The 18,247-nt window shown below is 36.7% G+C and overlaps 1 protein-coding gene across 1 annotated transcript in view; it reads left to right on the top strand.

Moving 5' to 3' along the window:
* Window positions 1–18,247, top strand: part of ACAD11 (acyl-CoA dehydrogenase family, member 11) — a 92,729-nt gene that overhangs the window by 26,914 nt on the left and 47,568 nt on the right. The window contains exons 8-11 of the mRNA XM_011958210.1: window positions 1,539–1,645; window positions 3,176–3,302; window positions 10,549–10,626; window positions 11,315–11,453. Of these exons, the coding sequence (XP_011813600.1) occupies window positions 1,539–1,645; window positions 3,176–3,302; window positions 10,549–10,626; window positions 11,315–11,453 (451 nt within the window). The remainder of the gene's footprint in view (window positions 1–1,538; window positions 1,646–3,175; window positions 3,303–10,548; window positions 10,627–11,314; window positions 11,454–18,247) is intronic.

An 18,247-nucleotide genomic window follows, 5' to 3' on the forward strand; every position in this document is an offset into this window, starting at 1 on the left:
TCAGAGGCCAGCACAGTATCTAGTGTGTAGTAGCCTGTTAAAATGTTTTTGAGTAAGTAGATGAGTAAGATTTTTTCATTTTCATAGTCATATTTGTGTGATTAATTTTGAAAGATAATAGAGCATAAATTTAGGTTTTTTTCTAATTATATTGTAATCTAAACAGATGCCTTCTTTGTACTTATCCAGTTTTCAGGCACTTTGAATCTTGGAGGTTTAAGAAATTGAGATGCTTCATCAATAGCAAGGGGCTAGGGTTTAGAAGAAAAACAGGTGAATACGTTTAAAAGCAAAAAAGAATGGGAAAAGAATGATTAATTAAAATTATGATAATTGACTTTCTGTCCTCAGAGTTCATACTATCCATGAACAACTGAAATAGTTGCGTTACATCTCATCTTGTACCCTGAGTTAATCATGTTGAAAGAATGGGTTTCTCAAAATGGGTATGTCTCTGTATTTGACAGTTTCCACAAATAAGATACCAAATAGGCTTTAAATTTGAAATGGCTTTTCATTTCAAATAAAAGTTTGACATGGATTATGATTGACATTAAAATGTACAACAGAGGTCAGGTGCGGTGGCTTATGCCTGTAATCCCATCACTTTGGGAGTCCAGGACGGGTGGATTACCTGAGGTCAGGAGTTCTAGACCAGCCTGGCCAACATGGTGAAACTCCATAGCTACTAAAAATAAAAAATTAGCCAGGTGTGGTGGCATGTGCCTGTAGTCCCAGCTACTCAGGAGGCTGAGGCAGGGGATTTGCTTGAACCTGGGAGGTGGAGGTTGCAGTGAGCCGAAATCATGCCACTGCACTCCAGCCTGGGTGACAGAGTGAGACTCCGTCTCAAAAAAAAATGTACAACATAAACTATATATATCGTACATGTAGTAGCTTTCCAGATGATCATAAACATTCCAATCTAATTGGAAATATAAAATTGAATATGATAGAAGAACTATTACCATGTTTTATTGTATAAGGAATCATATAAAGAAGACACAGTAATGTTTGTTTTTAGGGGAGAGGAAAGAGTTTATTATGTTGATAGTACAGAAATGGAGAATTATCAAAGAAACACTGATTAGCATTCAACTAACACTGTTCAAAAGAGACAGTTTTACCTAAATTAGGGGCCCAAAAATGAGATAAAATGTTCTTAGAGATCATCTCATTGTCTTCCCTTTGGTTTTATAGTTTTTTAAATCTTATTTTTGAAGGAGGGTAGTGATCTTTAGAGGTGAAATAACTTGCAGACTTGGTATCTTTGGTAACTGCTGAGATCATTTTCAAGTTTGATTTGATTATAAATTAGAATTATGTTAGGATGAGAGTGCGTTAACTGGATGATATGAGTATGACTGTTTAGAAGGGTATAATTACTCCTGCGTGTACATTGATATCATTGATAGTCTGTTTTATATCTTCATACCGTGTGAGTATAATGTCCCACATAACTGAGAAACTGGAAAGATTGATTGGATAGTTGAAGGACGGTTTCCAATGAATTTTAATTGTTCTACGTTTATTTGTAGGGGATATATAGCAGATATCTTCTGGGAAATAATTCATCTGAGGATAGCTTTTTATTTGCCAATGTTGTGCAACCTCTGGCAGAAACTGGACTACAACTCTCCAAACGGTAAGGAAAACAGATTACTTGGCTAACTGAAATTAGAGCCTTTACTGGGTATGTGAAGGTTATAAACTTTAGGGGAGTAGGGATGATTTTTATTGCATACACTAGGATTGCTGCTGCCAATCACAATAGTTTTTTTTTGGTAAATCTCTTCTATGCCTAAAAACAAATTGACCTAAAATATAAAGAAAATCTCCGTATTTAAGTTTAAAAGTATTTTTGTGCCACTTGAATGTGTAAACTTTTAAGGATATAGATAAAACACTCAAGTGTTTCTTTCTAATATTTAAGTCACTTACATATACCTAATTTTAAAAATGCATTATATAAGATGATTTATTAATTTAGAAATATTGTTCTGTTCCACTGTTACATTTCATTAAGTTTTATTCAGACATTTCATAAGCATCTTTGAAACCCATCATCATGTCTTCATCAGTGGGAGCACTTTTTCAAGCATCGAACACACTTTGCCAGTTACATTTCCATTGCTTACCAAATGCATGTGTGATGCTGTCCCAGAAATTCTGCTTAAGCCACAAGTACCCATGGCATAATGTTAGGGCAATTGCTTTTTCCAATTTATCTTATAGATGGGTATTTGTTCTCTCTACACCATAACAATTGATTCTGTTGTGCTTCATAATGACCTTTACAGATCTTCTTTGTTTTATTTTAATTTATTTTTAAGTTCCGGGATAAATGTGCAGAGCCTGCAGGTTTGTTACTTAGGTATATATGTGCCATGGTGGTTTGTTCAACTCCCACTTATGAGTGAGAGAGAGCATGCAGTGTTTGGTTTTCTATTCTATCGATCTAATATTCAGCAGCTATATTTGTGAGGCATATATTAATACTAAGAATAATGATTATTTGTGTTCAACTTCTTTGCTTTTTCTTTTGGAGATTCTGACAGGTGACTTCAATAAAGATTCAAAACTAATGAAGCGGGATTTTTTGCTCCTTAGTTCAGCTAAAATCCAGGTTCTCGTCTCACAGGAAAAAGTAGGCACACAGACACATTAAAGGGTGAGGAGGGCCGATTTATTAAGCTGAAAGAAAGCTCTCGGCAAAGAAAGAGATGGTCCTGCCAACAGCCTCCCGCCTCACAGATTGAATGCCAGGCTACCACACGCTAGCGGAAGAGGCCAGGCTTCTCCCCCTACATAAGGCCCGAGTTCCCGGTGGCTCCACCCCATTCCGCCAGTGTGCAGGCGTGCCCCCAGTCCGTTGTGGGCACGTCCAGACAAGACCCTGTGCCTCCTGCATCTATCACTAACATTGCTTGAGGTGATGCCAGGCCTATATGTTTTCCCCAAATAGTGCTTTAAGCATTAAAGTTAAATGTTTAAAATATAAGAGATTCTACATTCAGTCCACAATGTGAAAGACTTTTTTAAAATATAAAATATAGCTCCTCCTTCTGGGGGATATTTTTTGGGTAGCTGAGGAAACTTCACATTATATTAGAAATATGTAATGATGATCTTTGGACATCTTTGTAACCTTTTTTCCTTTTTTCTTTTGGCAAAGAACTTTCAGTACTGTACTACCACAGATTGATACTACTGGACAGTTGTTTGTACAGACTCGGAAAGGTCAGGAAGTTCTTACTAAGGTGAAGCATTTCATGAAACAACACATTCTTCCAGCTGAAAAGGTGAGTATTATATAAACAATGTATTTGTGCTAAAGGACTATCGATGAATACTTCTGTTATTTCTGCTTATAGGAGAAGCATGGTGTCATTTTCTTCAGTCAATCCTTACCTAGATTATTCTTCTCACGTTAGCATTGAGCCACGATAGAACCCAGGGAATGCACAGATAAGTCTGTGGCTTTATAATTAAGTCAAAGAGAATTAGTAGTTTTAAAATTGGGAGCCTAAATATATTAAAGTAAAACACTACTTTGGGGGCCTTGTCCTAAGGCATTATCTTTTTTTTTTTTTTTTTTGTAAATGTGGACCCCTTTGAGAATTTAATGAGAAGTGTTGACTATACAAGATGGACACACCTAGAAAATTTTACATATCATTTCAAGCTGTTCACAGATACTACCACCCCTCTTCCCTATAAGCTACTATTTTAAGGCATTAAGTTTCAATAAGTTCACTGAGAGTAGAGAGGCAACATGGAACATCCATTCATTCAGTTACCAAATAATTATTGGGTACTTGATGATGGCTTAGGCACCTGGAGAGCTACCAAATGTAAATAAATAATAAGACATACAGGGCTTATGCTCATGTGAAGCTTAGACTTTAGCAGGAAAGGAAGACACTAAATAAGAGATGATAAATGTTGTGAAGAAAAGATAAAAAAGCTTTTACAAAAATATGTAAGGGAGGTGGGGCAGAGTGTGTGTATGTGGGTAGAACACTGGTGTAGAAATGCACATGGCTTTATTCTAGTCTATTCCTGTCACAAGTTAGGTGGCCTTGTGTTAGGTAGTCTTTAGTGGCCTCAGTATTTTCCTCTACAATGTGAGTAGATATGACTAAATATACAATACATTCTCATTTTAATCATCTGTGATTCTGAGAGATCTGCAACTAGCCTGGCAAAACCAAATAGGGAACTGAAACAGACCAAAATCCTTTCAACAGAAATGGTCAGAGCTAATATGTGTTTGTAGGACAGTTTGTGCTATTGCTTGAATTATATAAATATTATATTTTTAGTAAATATCTGGCTTGAGATTAACTTTGTCTCAGAATAGGGTATAATTTATTTTTAAAAATACTACTTAAAGTGAGGAAATTCTTTCTAAAATAGTCACCTCTCACATGTGTTTAGTGACTAAAGTATCATGTTGAATATTTTCTGATCTAGTTAGTATTTGTTCAATTCTGATTTTTAAAACTATGAGCTTTTGAGTATTAAAAAGGGAATGCAACACTTTTAGGTTAAGATAACAGTGGGAATTCAACATTGTCTTCCCCTCCCTCAAATAAAATCCAATTTAATAAATAATAAAGTTTGCTTATAAAATGGAATAAATTGGAATAAGCTTGAAAACAGAAGAGGGACATATCAGAGGAATTAAGGTTTTGAAAAGAGAATGGAAATTAGATTTGGAAAGCAGAATGGATTAACCCCTAGAATAATGAAACAACAGAAGCCATATCTCAAAAGAAGTTTGAAAGAAGGCTGTAGCACAAGTGGCAACCATTTTCCCACAATGGAGCCCCGTGTGATTGGCTTATATAGACAGTAAAAATGAGAAAGGAAAAGAAATCAAGATGTTTGATTTAAAAATTACCTACACATGGATGACTGCTTGGGTTGGTCTCTTACAACCTGTTATAGCAGTAGTGTTTGCCCCCAGACAGAAGGCTGCAACAGCCCTCCAAAAAATGCAAATGGGCCAGTATGCTGGCTCAAGCCTGTAATCACAGCACTGTGGGAGGCCGAGGCTGGTGGATGGCTTGAACCCAGGAGTTTGAGACCAGCCTGGGCAACATGGTGTAAACCCAATCTCCACTAAAAATACAAAAATTAGCCCGACGTGGTGCACACCTCTAGTCCCAGCTACTTGGGAGGATCGCTTGAACCTGGGAGGCAGAGGTTGCAGGGAGCCAAGATTGTGCCACTGCACTACAGCCTGGGCAACAGAGTGAGACCCTGTCTCAACAGCAACAAAAAAGCAAATGATCTGTTTCAAAGAAGCCAGGGCTTCAACATGAGATTTAGTGCCCTAAAGGAGGGTCCTCCATGCTTTGGTTTTTTTTTTTTTTTTTTGTCAATGTAGTCTCGCTCTGTTGCCCAGGCTGGAGTGCAGTGGCACCATCTCGGCCCACTGCAACCTCCGCCTCCCGGGTTCAAGAGGTTCTTCTGCCTCAGCCTCCCAAGTAACTGGGACTACAGGCATCTGCCACTACTCCTGGCTAATTTTTGTATTTTTAGTAAGGATGGAGTTTCACCATATTGGCCAGGCTGGTCTTGAACTCCTGACCTCGTGATCTGCCTACGTCGGCCTCCCAAAGTGCTGGGATTACAGGCAGGAGCCACCACACCCGGCCTTTTATTTATTTGTGTATTTATTTATTTTATTTTATTTTTTTAACTTTTTGTTTTTCAAGAGACAGGGTCTTGCGTGTCTCCAAACTGGAGTGTATGATGTGATCCTAGCTCACTGCAGCCTCAAACTCCAGGGCTCAAGTGAACCACCCAACTCAGCCTCCTGAGTAGCTGGGATTACAGGAATATGCCACCATACTGGGCTGATTTTTACATTTCTTTGTAAAGATCAGGTCTCACTCTGTTGCCCAGAACTACTGGCTTCAAGCAGTCCTCCCGCCTTAGCCTCCCAGAGCACTGGGATTACAGGTGTGAGCCACTGCACCTGGCCAACTTTTCTTTTTTGGGGGAGTGGAGGAGGGTGGTAGGGATTGGGTAGAAATCTCAGGTTGTCTATCCTCCCTGGTTACTGCCTGATTCCTACCTACTTTCTCTAAAATGAAGCCTATCTGATAGCATGTTAGTACTTGGAACCAGCCCATCATTCAGAGGAGAGGCCAGAATTGGCAGAGGAAACCAAGCAGGCTTGTTCTTTCATTGATAAATGTGAATAAGCATATAAGAGAAACTGCAGCACAGAAGAGGTATCACAGGTTAGGTTGTGATACTCTGCTGAACTTTGTATCATGCAGCTATTGAAATATGTACAAAAAATTTGCAATAAAAGAAAGTGCTTTAAGATAAATAAAAAAGCAGCCTGTGGCTTTAAAGGTAAGATTGCCAATGTTTTGTGTGACCAGAAAAGCCACAATCTTTGAAGATCCTTTAAATCTGAGACATATCCATATCTGATAATGTGAGCTTTTTCTTCTTTTAAAAAAATCGTACTGTACCAACATCTGTAAAAATGTTTTATTCTGTAGAATGATTGTGAACAATACAAATCTCTGTGTAACATATTAGAGGATGTTATTTGGAGATTATATCTGGAGAAAAGTAAATAGCTTTTTCAAAATGAAAGAGGGAAAAATCTATATAAGATTCTATCCAAAATTATTATAACTAAGTTTACAGAAACCAAAATCGTCATTTCTAGGAAATAGGCTGTATCACATAATACAATACTTTAACAGCACTTGTCTTTAACTACTGAGATTCTTGATGACTTTTTCTTTATATTTTTAGGTACTTTCAAATTTTCTATAATGAGAAAACATAAGCTTCATTTAAACTTTTCTAATGACCTTTTGAAACCCCTTGAATATTGTAAAGTGAGAACATAACCCATATCTATGAAAATATTAAAAGCCAATTCTTCCAACTGGAAAATATTAAAAGCCAGTTTAAGCCAATTTAAAGTGGATAAGACATCCTGAAAATAGCATGTAAAACAGGAACTAGCAACATAACACACTGAGAACACACGTTTAACATTAATGGTAACATTAATCATACTTTCCTACTGAGTCTAATGTACTAAGGATGAACTGTTGCTTCTTTCTAGTAGACTTCAGTTTAAAATGAAAAACATTTTGCAAAATTATTTGTAGGCTTAGATTTAAGATGCTGAACCAACCAACATACTCAAAATTGGTATCTCTGTCAGTGAATGAGGACGCAGAATGCTACAGGTGATATTTTGGGAAGATTGACCAGGCACCAGCCTAGTTTCTGCTTTTGGCTATTAACTATAAATTACTTTTCTTACTTTAAGAACCGAAGAAGCGTTCTTTGTAGTGAGGAATTTTATTTAATTTTGAATCCTACCATGCCACAAATAAACTTTGCAAGTATCTAAATGGATACAATTTAGAACTCAAAGTATTAAATAATACAAATTTTAAAATAATTATATAAACACTGGCATAATTTAATTTCTTCAAACTGTGATCAGAGATGAGAAAAGGTGGTCAGAGATTAGAAAATGAGAAATATATTACATATTTCTTATCAAACACAGTAGCACTGAATATTTCCAAGGCAGTATAAGGGATGGAAATAATAAAGAACCTCAAACAGGAAATCTTCCAATTTAACTGACTTCCTGACAGAAATGACAAGGGCTATTCATCCTGGTACCTTTGAAAGAGCAGACCTTTGCCTTCTTGAGGTTTTCACTAAATACAGCAATGTTGTAGACTAGCCATGCTTCAATGAAAGCAACATTTTAGTACATTGTTATATGAGTGTAAATTGATAAGAAAGATTTGGAAAATAATTGGATAATATGGATTAAGAGTTTTGACAATGTTTATAATTAATACCACTAGCCTAAGTGTAGAAATATACAGAGATACTATAATAGCAAAATATTGGAAAATGCGGTTACACTCCAATGTTTTTGTTCTATATTGATTATTTTAGTTGTATAAATTAGAGATTGTTATTGTTTTATCTGGCTTTTTCTTTTTTTTTTTGAGACAGAGTCTCATTCTGTCACCCAGGCTGGAGTGAGGTGGGGTGATCTCAGCTCACTGCAGCCTCTGCTTCCTAGGTTCAAGTGTTCAAGTGATTCTACCGCCTCAGCCTCCTAAGTAGCTGGGACTATAGCCATGTGCCACCACACTCAACTTATTTTTGTATATTTTGGTAGAGATGGGTTTGATTATGTTGGCCAGCCTTGAATTTCTGACCTCTGGCCAGAATTCTGATTCTGGCTAGCCTTGAATTTGTGGCCCACCTTGGCCTCCCCAAATGCTGGCATTATAGTTTAAAATTTTCAGTTTACCTACCTATTTATCATTTTATTTACTATTCCTTCTTACAACTCAGATGTTTCTTCTAGGTCAAGTTCCTTTAGTGTGACTGTGCTGGTAAACCTTTCATTTATTTTTCTTTTCTTTTTTTTTTTTGTTTTGTTCTGTTTTTTTTTCCTTTTTTCTTGCTAGGGAGAGGTGTCAATGACTTTACTTATCGTTAATACCTTTATTTTGCCCTAGTTCTATAAAGATAGTTTTATTGTATATAGAATTTTACAGTGACAGTTATTTTCTCTCAGCAATTGAAGCTATTATCCCAGTTATTTCTGGCTTCATTTGTTGCTTTGAGAAGTCAGCTGTCAATCTTAACTGTTGTTTAATTATCAGTAATCTTTCTTTTTTCCCCCTCTTCTTTCTCTTTTTCAGATTATGAGACTGATACACTGCCTACTGCGCTAAGGAGGCAACTTCTTCTTTCTCTTTTTAAGAACTTTTCTTTCTCTTTAATGCTCTGGCCTCACTGGCTTTCCGAATTTGAGGATTGCTGTCGTATCAGTTCTGAAAACTTTTAAGAGTAATTTTTCCAAATATTGCGTCTCTTCATTCTTTGTGTCTGGGACTCCAGTTAGACTTATGTTAGAACTTCTCTTTGAATTCGTTATATTCCTTTACCACTCATATTTGCCTTCTTTTGAGTTTCTGTGCATCGTTCTGAGAAATTTCTTCAGATCTTTCTTCCAATTCATGATTTGTTTTTTCAGCTGTTATCTAATCTACTTTCCAACATCCACAGAATAACTGTTTTCAAATTTTGGAGTGTGTAAGAATTGCTTAAGCTAGTAAAGGACACAGAAGTGCAGGTTCATTGAAGTAGGACACAGCTTAGGCCCCCATATTTTTACCAAGTTCCCCAGGAGATTCTTTTTTTTTTTTTTTTTTTTTTTTGAGGCGGAGTCTCGCTCTGTCGCCCAGACTGGAGTGCAGTGGCCGGATCTCAGCCCAGGAGATTCTTAGAGCCACCAAAATTTGGGAATCACTGCCATAGAGTTTTTAAGTTTCATTTCTATAGTTTTCCTTTCTTTAGGTTTTATTCAATTCTTTTTCAAATGTGCCTGGTCACTTTTGATAGTCCTTTGTTATACTTTTAATTTCTTCCTTTATTCTTGAAATATGTTAAACACAAGTAGTTTATTTCCTGTGACTGATCATTACTCTATTTATAGTCTTTGGGAAGTGCAATTCTGTCTGGGTGAATGATTGTTTTTGCTAACTCTTACTAATGGTGGCTTGTTTCCTTGAGTGATAAGTACTTTTTTTATTTTGAACTCATGTTCTGGAATTTTATCTATGAAAGTTATTTAAGGCTTTGTTTAAAGCTCTTTCCTACAGATGGGATTTGTTTTTGCATCTGCCATGTGTTAGCAGGCACTGTCACCAGAAACATTGCAAACTTAAATGTTGGCTTGCAGTTTTAGAGCCCCATAAGTCTGTGAATTCAGTCCCAAACCTGGGTGAAGACAGGTTTCAGTTAGAAGTGTTTATTTTGTGTATTCCAACTAGAACTAAGACCTATATAAAGGCCTGTATTCCCGTGGTCTACCTCTGAGGGGTGGGTTTTCTGTTTATTTTTGCTTTATAAATTTTCTTCCACTTAGGTTTTACCCATCAAGCAGCCTAGCTTTGGTGGAGGGAAGAGCTGATCTTTGATCCTCCCTCTTGCCATGTTTGGGGCATTTAACTATGTCTGACTCCTGCCTATGTGGCCCATTAAAACCTAGGGCCTACCTAGGCTAACATAGATCAGCCTATATGCCCTGGGCAAACTTGGCTGCAATGTGTGCTCACACTTGAAGAGCAGGCTTTTTTGTTTCTGGCCTCCAAGGAATTTTCTTCTTTTCCTTCCAGCATGGCTATGTATTAATAAATGTATTTTTAAACTATTTTTAATATTTTACCCAACGTTTTTAGTTGAGGGGTTTCTATGACTATCTAGTTTGCCATATTGTTAGAAATGAAACACTCAAATCTTGGTATAAGATTTTAGTAGCCTACTATCTAATATTGTGGCAGCATGATTTTGTGATCAGTAAACCTTTAGAATGTTTTATGCTTCTGTGTCTGGTTTAATAATAGCTGAAAAAGCATCTTCACCTAAAAATGTTTATTTTAGATATTAGCAGTTTATGATATTGTTTACTTTGTATTAACTTTAGCTAATGAAATTTTTTTCTTTTATTACTTTAAGGAGGTAATTGAGTTCTATGTTCAAAATGAAAATTCAGTGGACAAGTGGGGAAGACCTTTAGTGATTGATAAACTCAAGGTAAGAAAATCTTTAACGCTGGAAAATTCATATGCAAGTGTTTTTTGAGACCCTAGACCTTAGTTTTGTTGTTGCTACTGTTATATATGTAGAGGGAAATTATATCAATATAATCTTTTAAAAAAGCAAGTTAATAGAGTCTATAACATACAAATTAGGCTAGGGTAGTGTTCTATATGTGGTAGTAATGAAGACAACCTGTTACAGCTGTTCAAAGGGAAAAATATGATTAAAACTATTCATTATTAGCCATCACTGAATTGAGACTGAAGTCAAGACAGGTCGTTTGTCCCACATAGAATTAATCTAAATTTCATGTTTTTCAAATCTTAACATCAATTCATGTAAGAAATTAAAATGCACAAAGTAGTATATTTGGCATATTATACTCAAATGTGGGAGACTGTAATAGTTCTGGTTTGATAAGAAGTTCTCAAGTAGCCAACTTAATTTTTCAGCCAAATCCAAGGAAGCTTGGAGGAAAAGACATTTTATTAGTGGTTAAACTGTTGATTTATAATGAATTAGTAAGAACTTGGTTTCGCTCACTGGAGAATACAGTAAAATAAGTAACTCCATAAGTGTTTTTAAATTTCAAAAGTCATAAATACCAATATTTAAAAAAGAAATAAACTACTGTGAGTCCTGGTAAATTATGGTCACTCTGGCATGTTCATCACCTTGACAGGAAATGGCCAAAGCCGAGGGTCTCTGGAACTTGTTTTTGCCGGCTGTCAGCGGTCTCAGCAACGTGGACTATGCCTTGATTGCTGAAGAAACAGGAAAATGCTTTTTTGCTCCAGATGTTTTTAACTGCCAAGCACCAGGTTGCTACATTAATTGAAAACAGATTTTTTTCTAATATTTTGATCAGTGTTTAAAATTTCTATCTAACAAAGTTATTGACTTACGAATTTGGCTATAATTTTATTTTTCAGTTACTTTGATTTAAATGTAAGAAATTGATTTGAAATTTTCATTGGACTATTCCTTTGTTAAATATCATTACAATTAAGAGTATTGGTGAAAAAAATTAGCCACCAAAGGGATTGGTCATTTAAGGATCTGTTTCCTGATTGGGAATTGGATATTTCTGTTACTAGTTGGAATGGATAGAGAGTTTCAGATCTTTTGGTTAGCTTCACTGTTCATTCACCAAATGAATAAACCATTCATTTACCAATTATTTACTGATTACTACTATGTCCCAGGCAGTGTTCTGTCTTCTTGCAATGAAATATCAGTGAATAAAATACACAAAGATGCCTTCCTTCAAGGATCTAGTTGACATACAAAGAGACAAAAATAAATAATAATTATAATAAGTAAACTTCAAACTTATGTAATAAGTTTGAAGATGAAAAGTGCTTTGGGAAAAAACCAGCAGAATAGGGGAGCTCTGAAATTTGAAGTACAGGGAATATGGGTTACATTTTTAAATAGAATGGTCAGGATAGGCCTCATTGAGAAAATGACAATTGATAATAACTTGTAGAAGGTGATTGCTTGAGTGAGCCATGCTGTTACATGGGGAAAGAGTTTTTATAGCAGAGGGAACAGAAAAGGCAAGAGTGTGATTGATGTATTCCAGTAATAACCAGAGAGGCCAGTGTGGCCAGGAAAATAATAGGAGAAGAGATCAGAGAGGTAAGGGCCTCATATTTTGAGCTTTATAGGGCAAATAAGAGGGGCTTATACCTTCATTGAAAGGATGAGCCAATGGGAATTTTGAGCAGTGATAAGTTGTAACTTCAGTTTTGAAAGGATCACCTTGACTGCTATGTTGAGAATTGACCAAAGGAGGGTTAGAGAGAAGCAGAGAGTCTGTGGCAATAATCCCAGTGAGAGATAATGGTGGTTTAGACTGGGGTGGTAGTAGTGCAGTGGGTGATAAGTAGCAGGATTCTAAATATATTTTAAAGGCAGAGCCATGAGGATATCCTGATTGGATATGGGGTATTAATGGAAGAGTCAAGGATGCCTCCAAGGATTTTGAGGTGAACATCAAATTGAAAAGATGAAGGAAGGAGGCCAATTTTTAAAAAAGTAAAATGAAAGGAGTAAACCTGGAATGTAGTCTGTAGGAGGTATCTTAAAACCTGGATTTGCAGAAGAACCACCTAAGGAACTTTTGAAAAATCTAGATTCCCAGCCTCCATCCCTAGAGATTCTCATTCAGTATATCTAGGGTAGACCCTGGGAATATATTTTTTTTTCAAATTACTCTGATTATCCTAATGCTACCAGTCAAGGACTAGCTCTTGATTTGTGGTAGGATGATTATGGCACAATATCCAATGGCAGGCCCATCCCTGTACAAGATATGCCTCAGTATTGCCTTTTGTGATTATACATGGCCCTGGTGCTAAAGCTCTACCAAAAACAAGTTAATGAGGCTGCCAGAAAGAGGTATATAAGGCGATACTGGACTTCTGAGACAAAATGCAGTCTGGATTTTCCACACTGGACTTTGTCTCATTTCTTTGGCATCGTTAAAATAGTTTGTAGAGTTCTGATAATGGTAGAACTTGTCCCTGAAATGATTTTCTCTTTTCCAAACACTGATTTATCAAATTACTGCTGTCCTAGATTGTATTCCGATAATAAGCTACTGTAAAAGTAAAGTCTATTCACAGAGCTTCTAAAGATTTCGTTTCAACTGTGTAAGGCTATTACATCATTCTACATAGGTAGCATGATTTTGTGGAAAGGGAACTGAATGCTAATTTTTGATTGCTACTCATAGTAAGAAATGTATTTTATATTTTATATTGTGATCCAATTTGTAGAATATATAGGTGTATGTATATGTTCAGAATGGATGGATGGATGGACGGATGAATGGATGGATGAATGGATAGATGTATATTATTGAAACAGAAGTTTCACAAAACAAGAGTTTCTCTTACTACATGCAAGTGCATTTGGGTATTTTCCACCGAGTCTAATCTAATGCATTATATTTTGTTCTATTTCGTTTTTTAGAGAATGCTAGCTATATTCCATTAAGTTGATTTCATAGTGCACTAATGGATCATAATATGAAAAATAATGCTACCAAAGACCTCTTTTGCAGATGGAGCTCTGCCACTGTTTTATCATTTGACCTGTGAACTCACTTTTCACTAGATGGTCATGGATTTTTCTCTAGCATTAAAATTTCATGAGTCCATCAGTTGTACTGCCTAAATGAGATAACTAAATTGCTGAAATTTTAAAATTGGACAGAGATTTGATTTGACTAAGAAGTGATGAGCAACTCTCCTAAGCAAACAAGTTGTGTAAAACTATAAATAGAAAACTAGGCATTTTCTCTTTGTGGTGGAGATACCATGAAGGCCTTAAGAATTGTGTTTTGGGTCATTTCCAAAGCAGATGAAGAAGGCAGTATAATTGATGTTGAGTAAATACTTCGAGAGGTTTCTTAAGTATAAAAGATGAATTTCTACTTAAGTCACCCAGATCATTTCCCAAATAGTTATAAAACATATGGGAAACATATATAGTCTTCCAGTTTGCGCTTTTTCCCCCCTTCAATAAGTCATACAATATTGTATATTGGAATGTTGAAAATAGCAACTTTAATTCTAAAGCTATTACTGGAAAATTTGGGGGCCTTTGGGCTGATATTTGTTTTATATACTTTAAGTTCTGGGATACATGTGCAGAACATGCAGGTTTGTTACATAGGTATACATGTGCCATGGGGGTTTGCTGTCATCTACATTAGGTGTTTCTCTTAATGCTATCTCTCCCCTAGCCCCTTACCTTGCGACATGTGATGTTCCCCTCCCTGTGTCCATGTGTTCTCATTGTTCAACTCCCACTTATGAGTGAGAACATGCAGTGTGTGGTTTTCTGTTCCTGTATTAGTTTGCTGAAAATGATGGTTTCCAGCTTCATCCATGTCCCTGCAAAGGACAGGAACTCATCCCTTTTTTATGGCTGCATAGTGTTCCATGGTGTGTATGTGTCACATTTTCTTTATCCAGTTTATCATTGATGGGCATTTGGGTTGGTTCCAAGTCTTTGCTATTGTAAATAGTGCTGCAGTAAACATACATGTGCATGTGTGTTTATGGTAGAATGATTTATAATCCTTTGGGTATATATCCAGTAATGGGATTGCTGGGTCAAATGGTTCTAGATCTTTGAGGAATCGCCACACTGTCTTCCACAGTGGTTGAACTAATTTACACTCCCACCAACAGTGTAAAAGCTTTCCTATTTCTCCACATCCTCTCCAGCATCTATTGTTTCCTAACTTTTTGATGATCGCCATTGTAACTGGTGTGAGATGGTATCTCATTGTGGTTTTGATTTGCATTTCTCTAATGACCAGTGATGATTAGCTTTTTTTCTTATGTTTGTTGGCCACATAAATGTCTTCTTTCGAGAAGTGTCTGTTCATATCCTTTGCCCACTTTTTGATGGGGCTTTTTGTTTTTTTCTTGTAAATTTGTCTAAGTTCTTTGTAGATTCTGGATGTTAGCTCTTTGTCAGCTGGATGGATTGCAAAAATTTTCTCCCATTCTACAGGTGGCCTTTTCACTCTGGTGATAGTTTCTTTTGCTGTGCAGAAGCTCTTTCATTTAATTAGATCCCATTTGTCTATTCTGGCTTTTGTTGCCATTGCTTTTGATATTTTACTCATGAAGTCTTTGCCCATGCCTATGTCCTGAATGGTATTGCCTAGGTTTTCTTCTAGGGTTTTTGTCGTTTCAGGTCTTACATGTAAGTTTTTAATCCATCTTGAATTATTTTTTGTATAAGGTGTAAGGAAGGGATCCAGTTTCTGCTTTCTGCATGTGGCTAGCCAGTTTTCCCAACACCATTTATTAAATATGAAATCCTTCCCACATTGCTTGTTTTTGTCAGGTTTGTCAAAGATCAGATGGTTGTAGATGTGTGGTGTTATTTCTGAGGCCTCTGTTCTGTTCCATTGGTCTATATATCTATTTTGGTACCAGGACCATGCTGTTTTTGTTACTGTAGCCTTGTAGTTTAGTTTGAAGTCAGGTAACATGATGCCTCCAGCTTTGTTCTTTTTGCTTAGGATTGTCTTGACTATATGGGCTCTTTTTTGGTTCCATATGAAATTTAAAGTAGTTTTTCTTCTAATTCTGTGAAGAAAGTCAATGGTAGCTTGATGGGGATAGCATTCAATCTATAAATAACTTTGGGCAGTGTGGCCATTTTCATGATATTGATTCTTCCTATCCATGAGCATGGAATGTTTTTCCATTTGGTTGTGTCCTCTCATATTTCCTTGAGCAGTGGTTTGCAGTTCTCCTTGAAGAGGTCCTTCACATCCCTTATAAGTTGGATTCTTAGGTATTTTATTCTCTTTGTAACAATTGTGAATGGGAGTTCACTCAAGATTTGGCTCTCTGTCTGTCTATTATTGGTATATGGGAATGCTTGTGATTTTTGCACATTGATTTTTTATCCTGAGACTTCGATGAAGTTGCTTATCAGCTTAAGGAGATTTTGGGCTGAGATGGTGGGGTTTTCTTTTTTCTTTCTTCCTTTTTTTTTTTTTTTTTTTTGAGACGAGTCTCGCTCTTCTCGCCCAAGCTGGAGTGCCGTGGCGCAATCTTGGCTCACTGCAACCTCCACCTCCCAGGTTCAAGTAATTCTCCTGCCTCAGCCTCCTGAGTAGCTGGGATCACAGGCGCCTCCCACCATGCCCAGCTAATTTTTGTACTGTTAGTAGAGACATGGTTTCGCCATGTTGACCAGGCTGGTCTCAAGCTGCTGACCTCAGGTGATCCATCCCCCTTGGCCTCCCAAAGTGCTGGGATTACAGGCGTGAGCCACTGCGCCTGGCCGATGATGGAGTTTTCTAGATATACAATCATGTCATCTGCAAACAGGGACAATTTGACTTCCTCTCTTCCTATTCAAATACCCTTTATTTCTTTCTCTTGCCTGATTGCCCTGGCCAGAACTTCCAATACTATGTTGAATAGGAATGGTGAGAGAGGGCATCCTTGTCTTGTGCCGGTTTTCAAAGGGAATGCTTCCAGCTTTTGCCCATTCAATATGATATTGGCTGTGGGTTTGTCATAAATAGCTCTTATTATTTTGAGATACGTTCTATCAATACCAAGTTTATTGAGAGTTTTTTGCATGAGGGGTGTTGAATTTTATCAAAGGCCTTTTCTGCTTCTATTGAGACAATCATGTGGTTTTTGTCATTGGTTCTGTTTATGTGATGGATTACATTGATTGATTTGCATATGTTGAACCAGCCTTGGATCCCAGGGATGAAGCCAACTTGATTGTGGTGTATAAGCTTTTAGATGCGCTGCTGGATTCGGTTTGCCAGTATTTTATCGAGGATTTTCACGTCAATGTTCATCAGGGATATTGGCCTGAAATTTTCTTTTTTTGTTGTGTCTCTGCCAGGTTTTGGTATCAGGATGATACTGGCCTCATAAAATGAGTTAGGGAGGAGTCCCTCTTTTTGTATTGTTTGGAATAGTTTCAGAAGTAATGGTACCACCTCTTCTTTGTACCTCTGGTAGAAGTCAACTGTGAATCCGTCTGGTCCTGGGCTTTTTTTGGTTGGTAGGCTATTAATTACTGCCTCAATTTCAGACCTTGTTATTGGTCTATTCAGGGATTTGACTTCTTTTTGGTTTAATCTTGGGAAGGTATATGTGTCCAGGAGTTATTTCTTCTAGATTTTCTAGTTTATTTGCATAGAGGTATTTATAGTGTTCTGTGATGGTAGTTTGTGTTTCTGTGGGATCAGTAGTGATATCCTCTTTATTATTTTTTATTGGGTCTATTTGATTCTTCTCTTCTTTATTAGTCTGGCGAGTGGTCTATTTAGTTAATCTTTTTTAAAAAAACAGCTCCTGGATTTATTTGTTTTTTGGAGGGTTTTTCTTGTCTCTATCTTCTTCAGTTCTGCTCTGATCTTAGTTATTTCTTGTCTTCTGCTAGCTTTTGAGTTTGTATGACTTGCTTTTCTAGTTATTTTAATTGTGATGTTAGCATGTCAATTTTAAATCTTTCCCACTTTCTCCTGTGGGCATTTAGTACTAAAAATTTCCTTCTAAATACTGCTTTAGCTGTGTCCCAGAGATTCTGGTACATTGTGTCTTTGTTCTTATCGGTTTCAAATAACTTATTTATTTCTGCCTTAATTTCATTATTTACCCAGTAGTCATTCAGGAGCAGGTTGTTCAGTTACCACATAGATGTGCGGTTTTAAGTGAGTTTCTTAATCCTGAGTTCTAATTTGATTGCACTGTGGTCTGAGAGACTTTTTTTTATGATTTCAATTCTTTTGCATTTTCTGAGGAATGTTTTGCTTCCAATTATGTGGTCAATTTTAGAATAAGTGCAATGTGGTGCTGAGAAGGATGTATATTCTCTCAATTTGGGGTGGAGAGTTCTGTAGATGACTATTAGGTTCGCTTGGTCCAGAGCTGAGTTCAAGTCCTTGTTAATTTTCTGTCTCATTGATCTGTCTAATATTGACAGTGGAGTGTTAAAGTCTCCCACTATTATTGTGTGGCAGTCTAAGTCTCTTTGTAGTCTCTAAGAACTTGCTTTATGAATCTGGGTGCTCCTGTTTTGGGTTCATATATATTTAGGATAGTTAGCT

Source organism: Colobus angolensis, unplaced genomic scaffold (assembly GCF_000951035.1).
Source record: "Colobus angolensis palliatus isolate OR3802 unplaced genomic scaffold, Cang.pa_1.0 Scaffold46, whole genome shotgun sequence".
NCBI classification, from domain to species: domain Eukaryota; kingdom Metazoa; phylum Chordata; class Mammalia; order Primates; family Cercopithecidae; genus Colobus; species Colobus angolensis.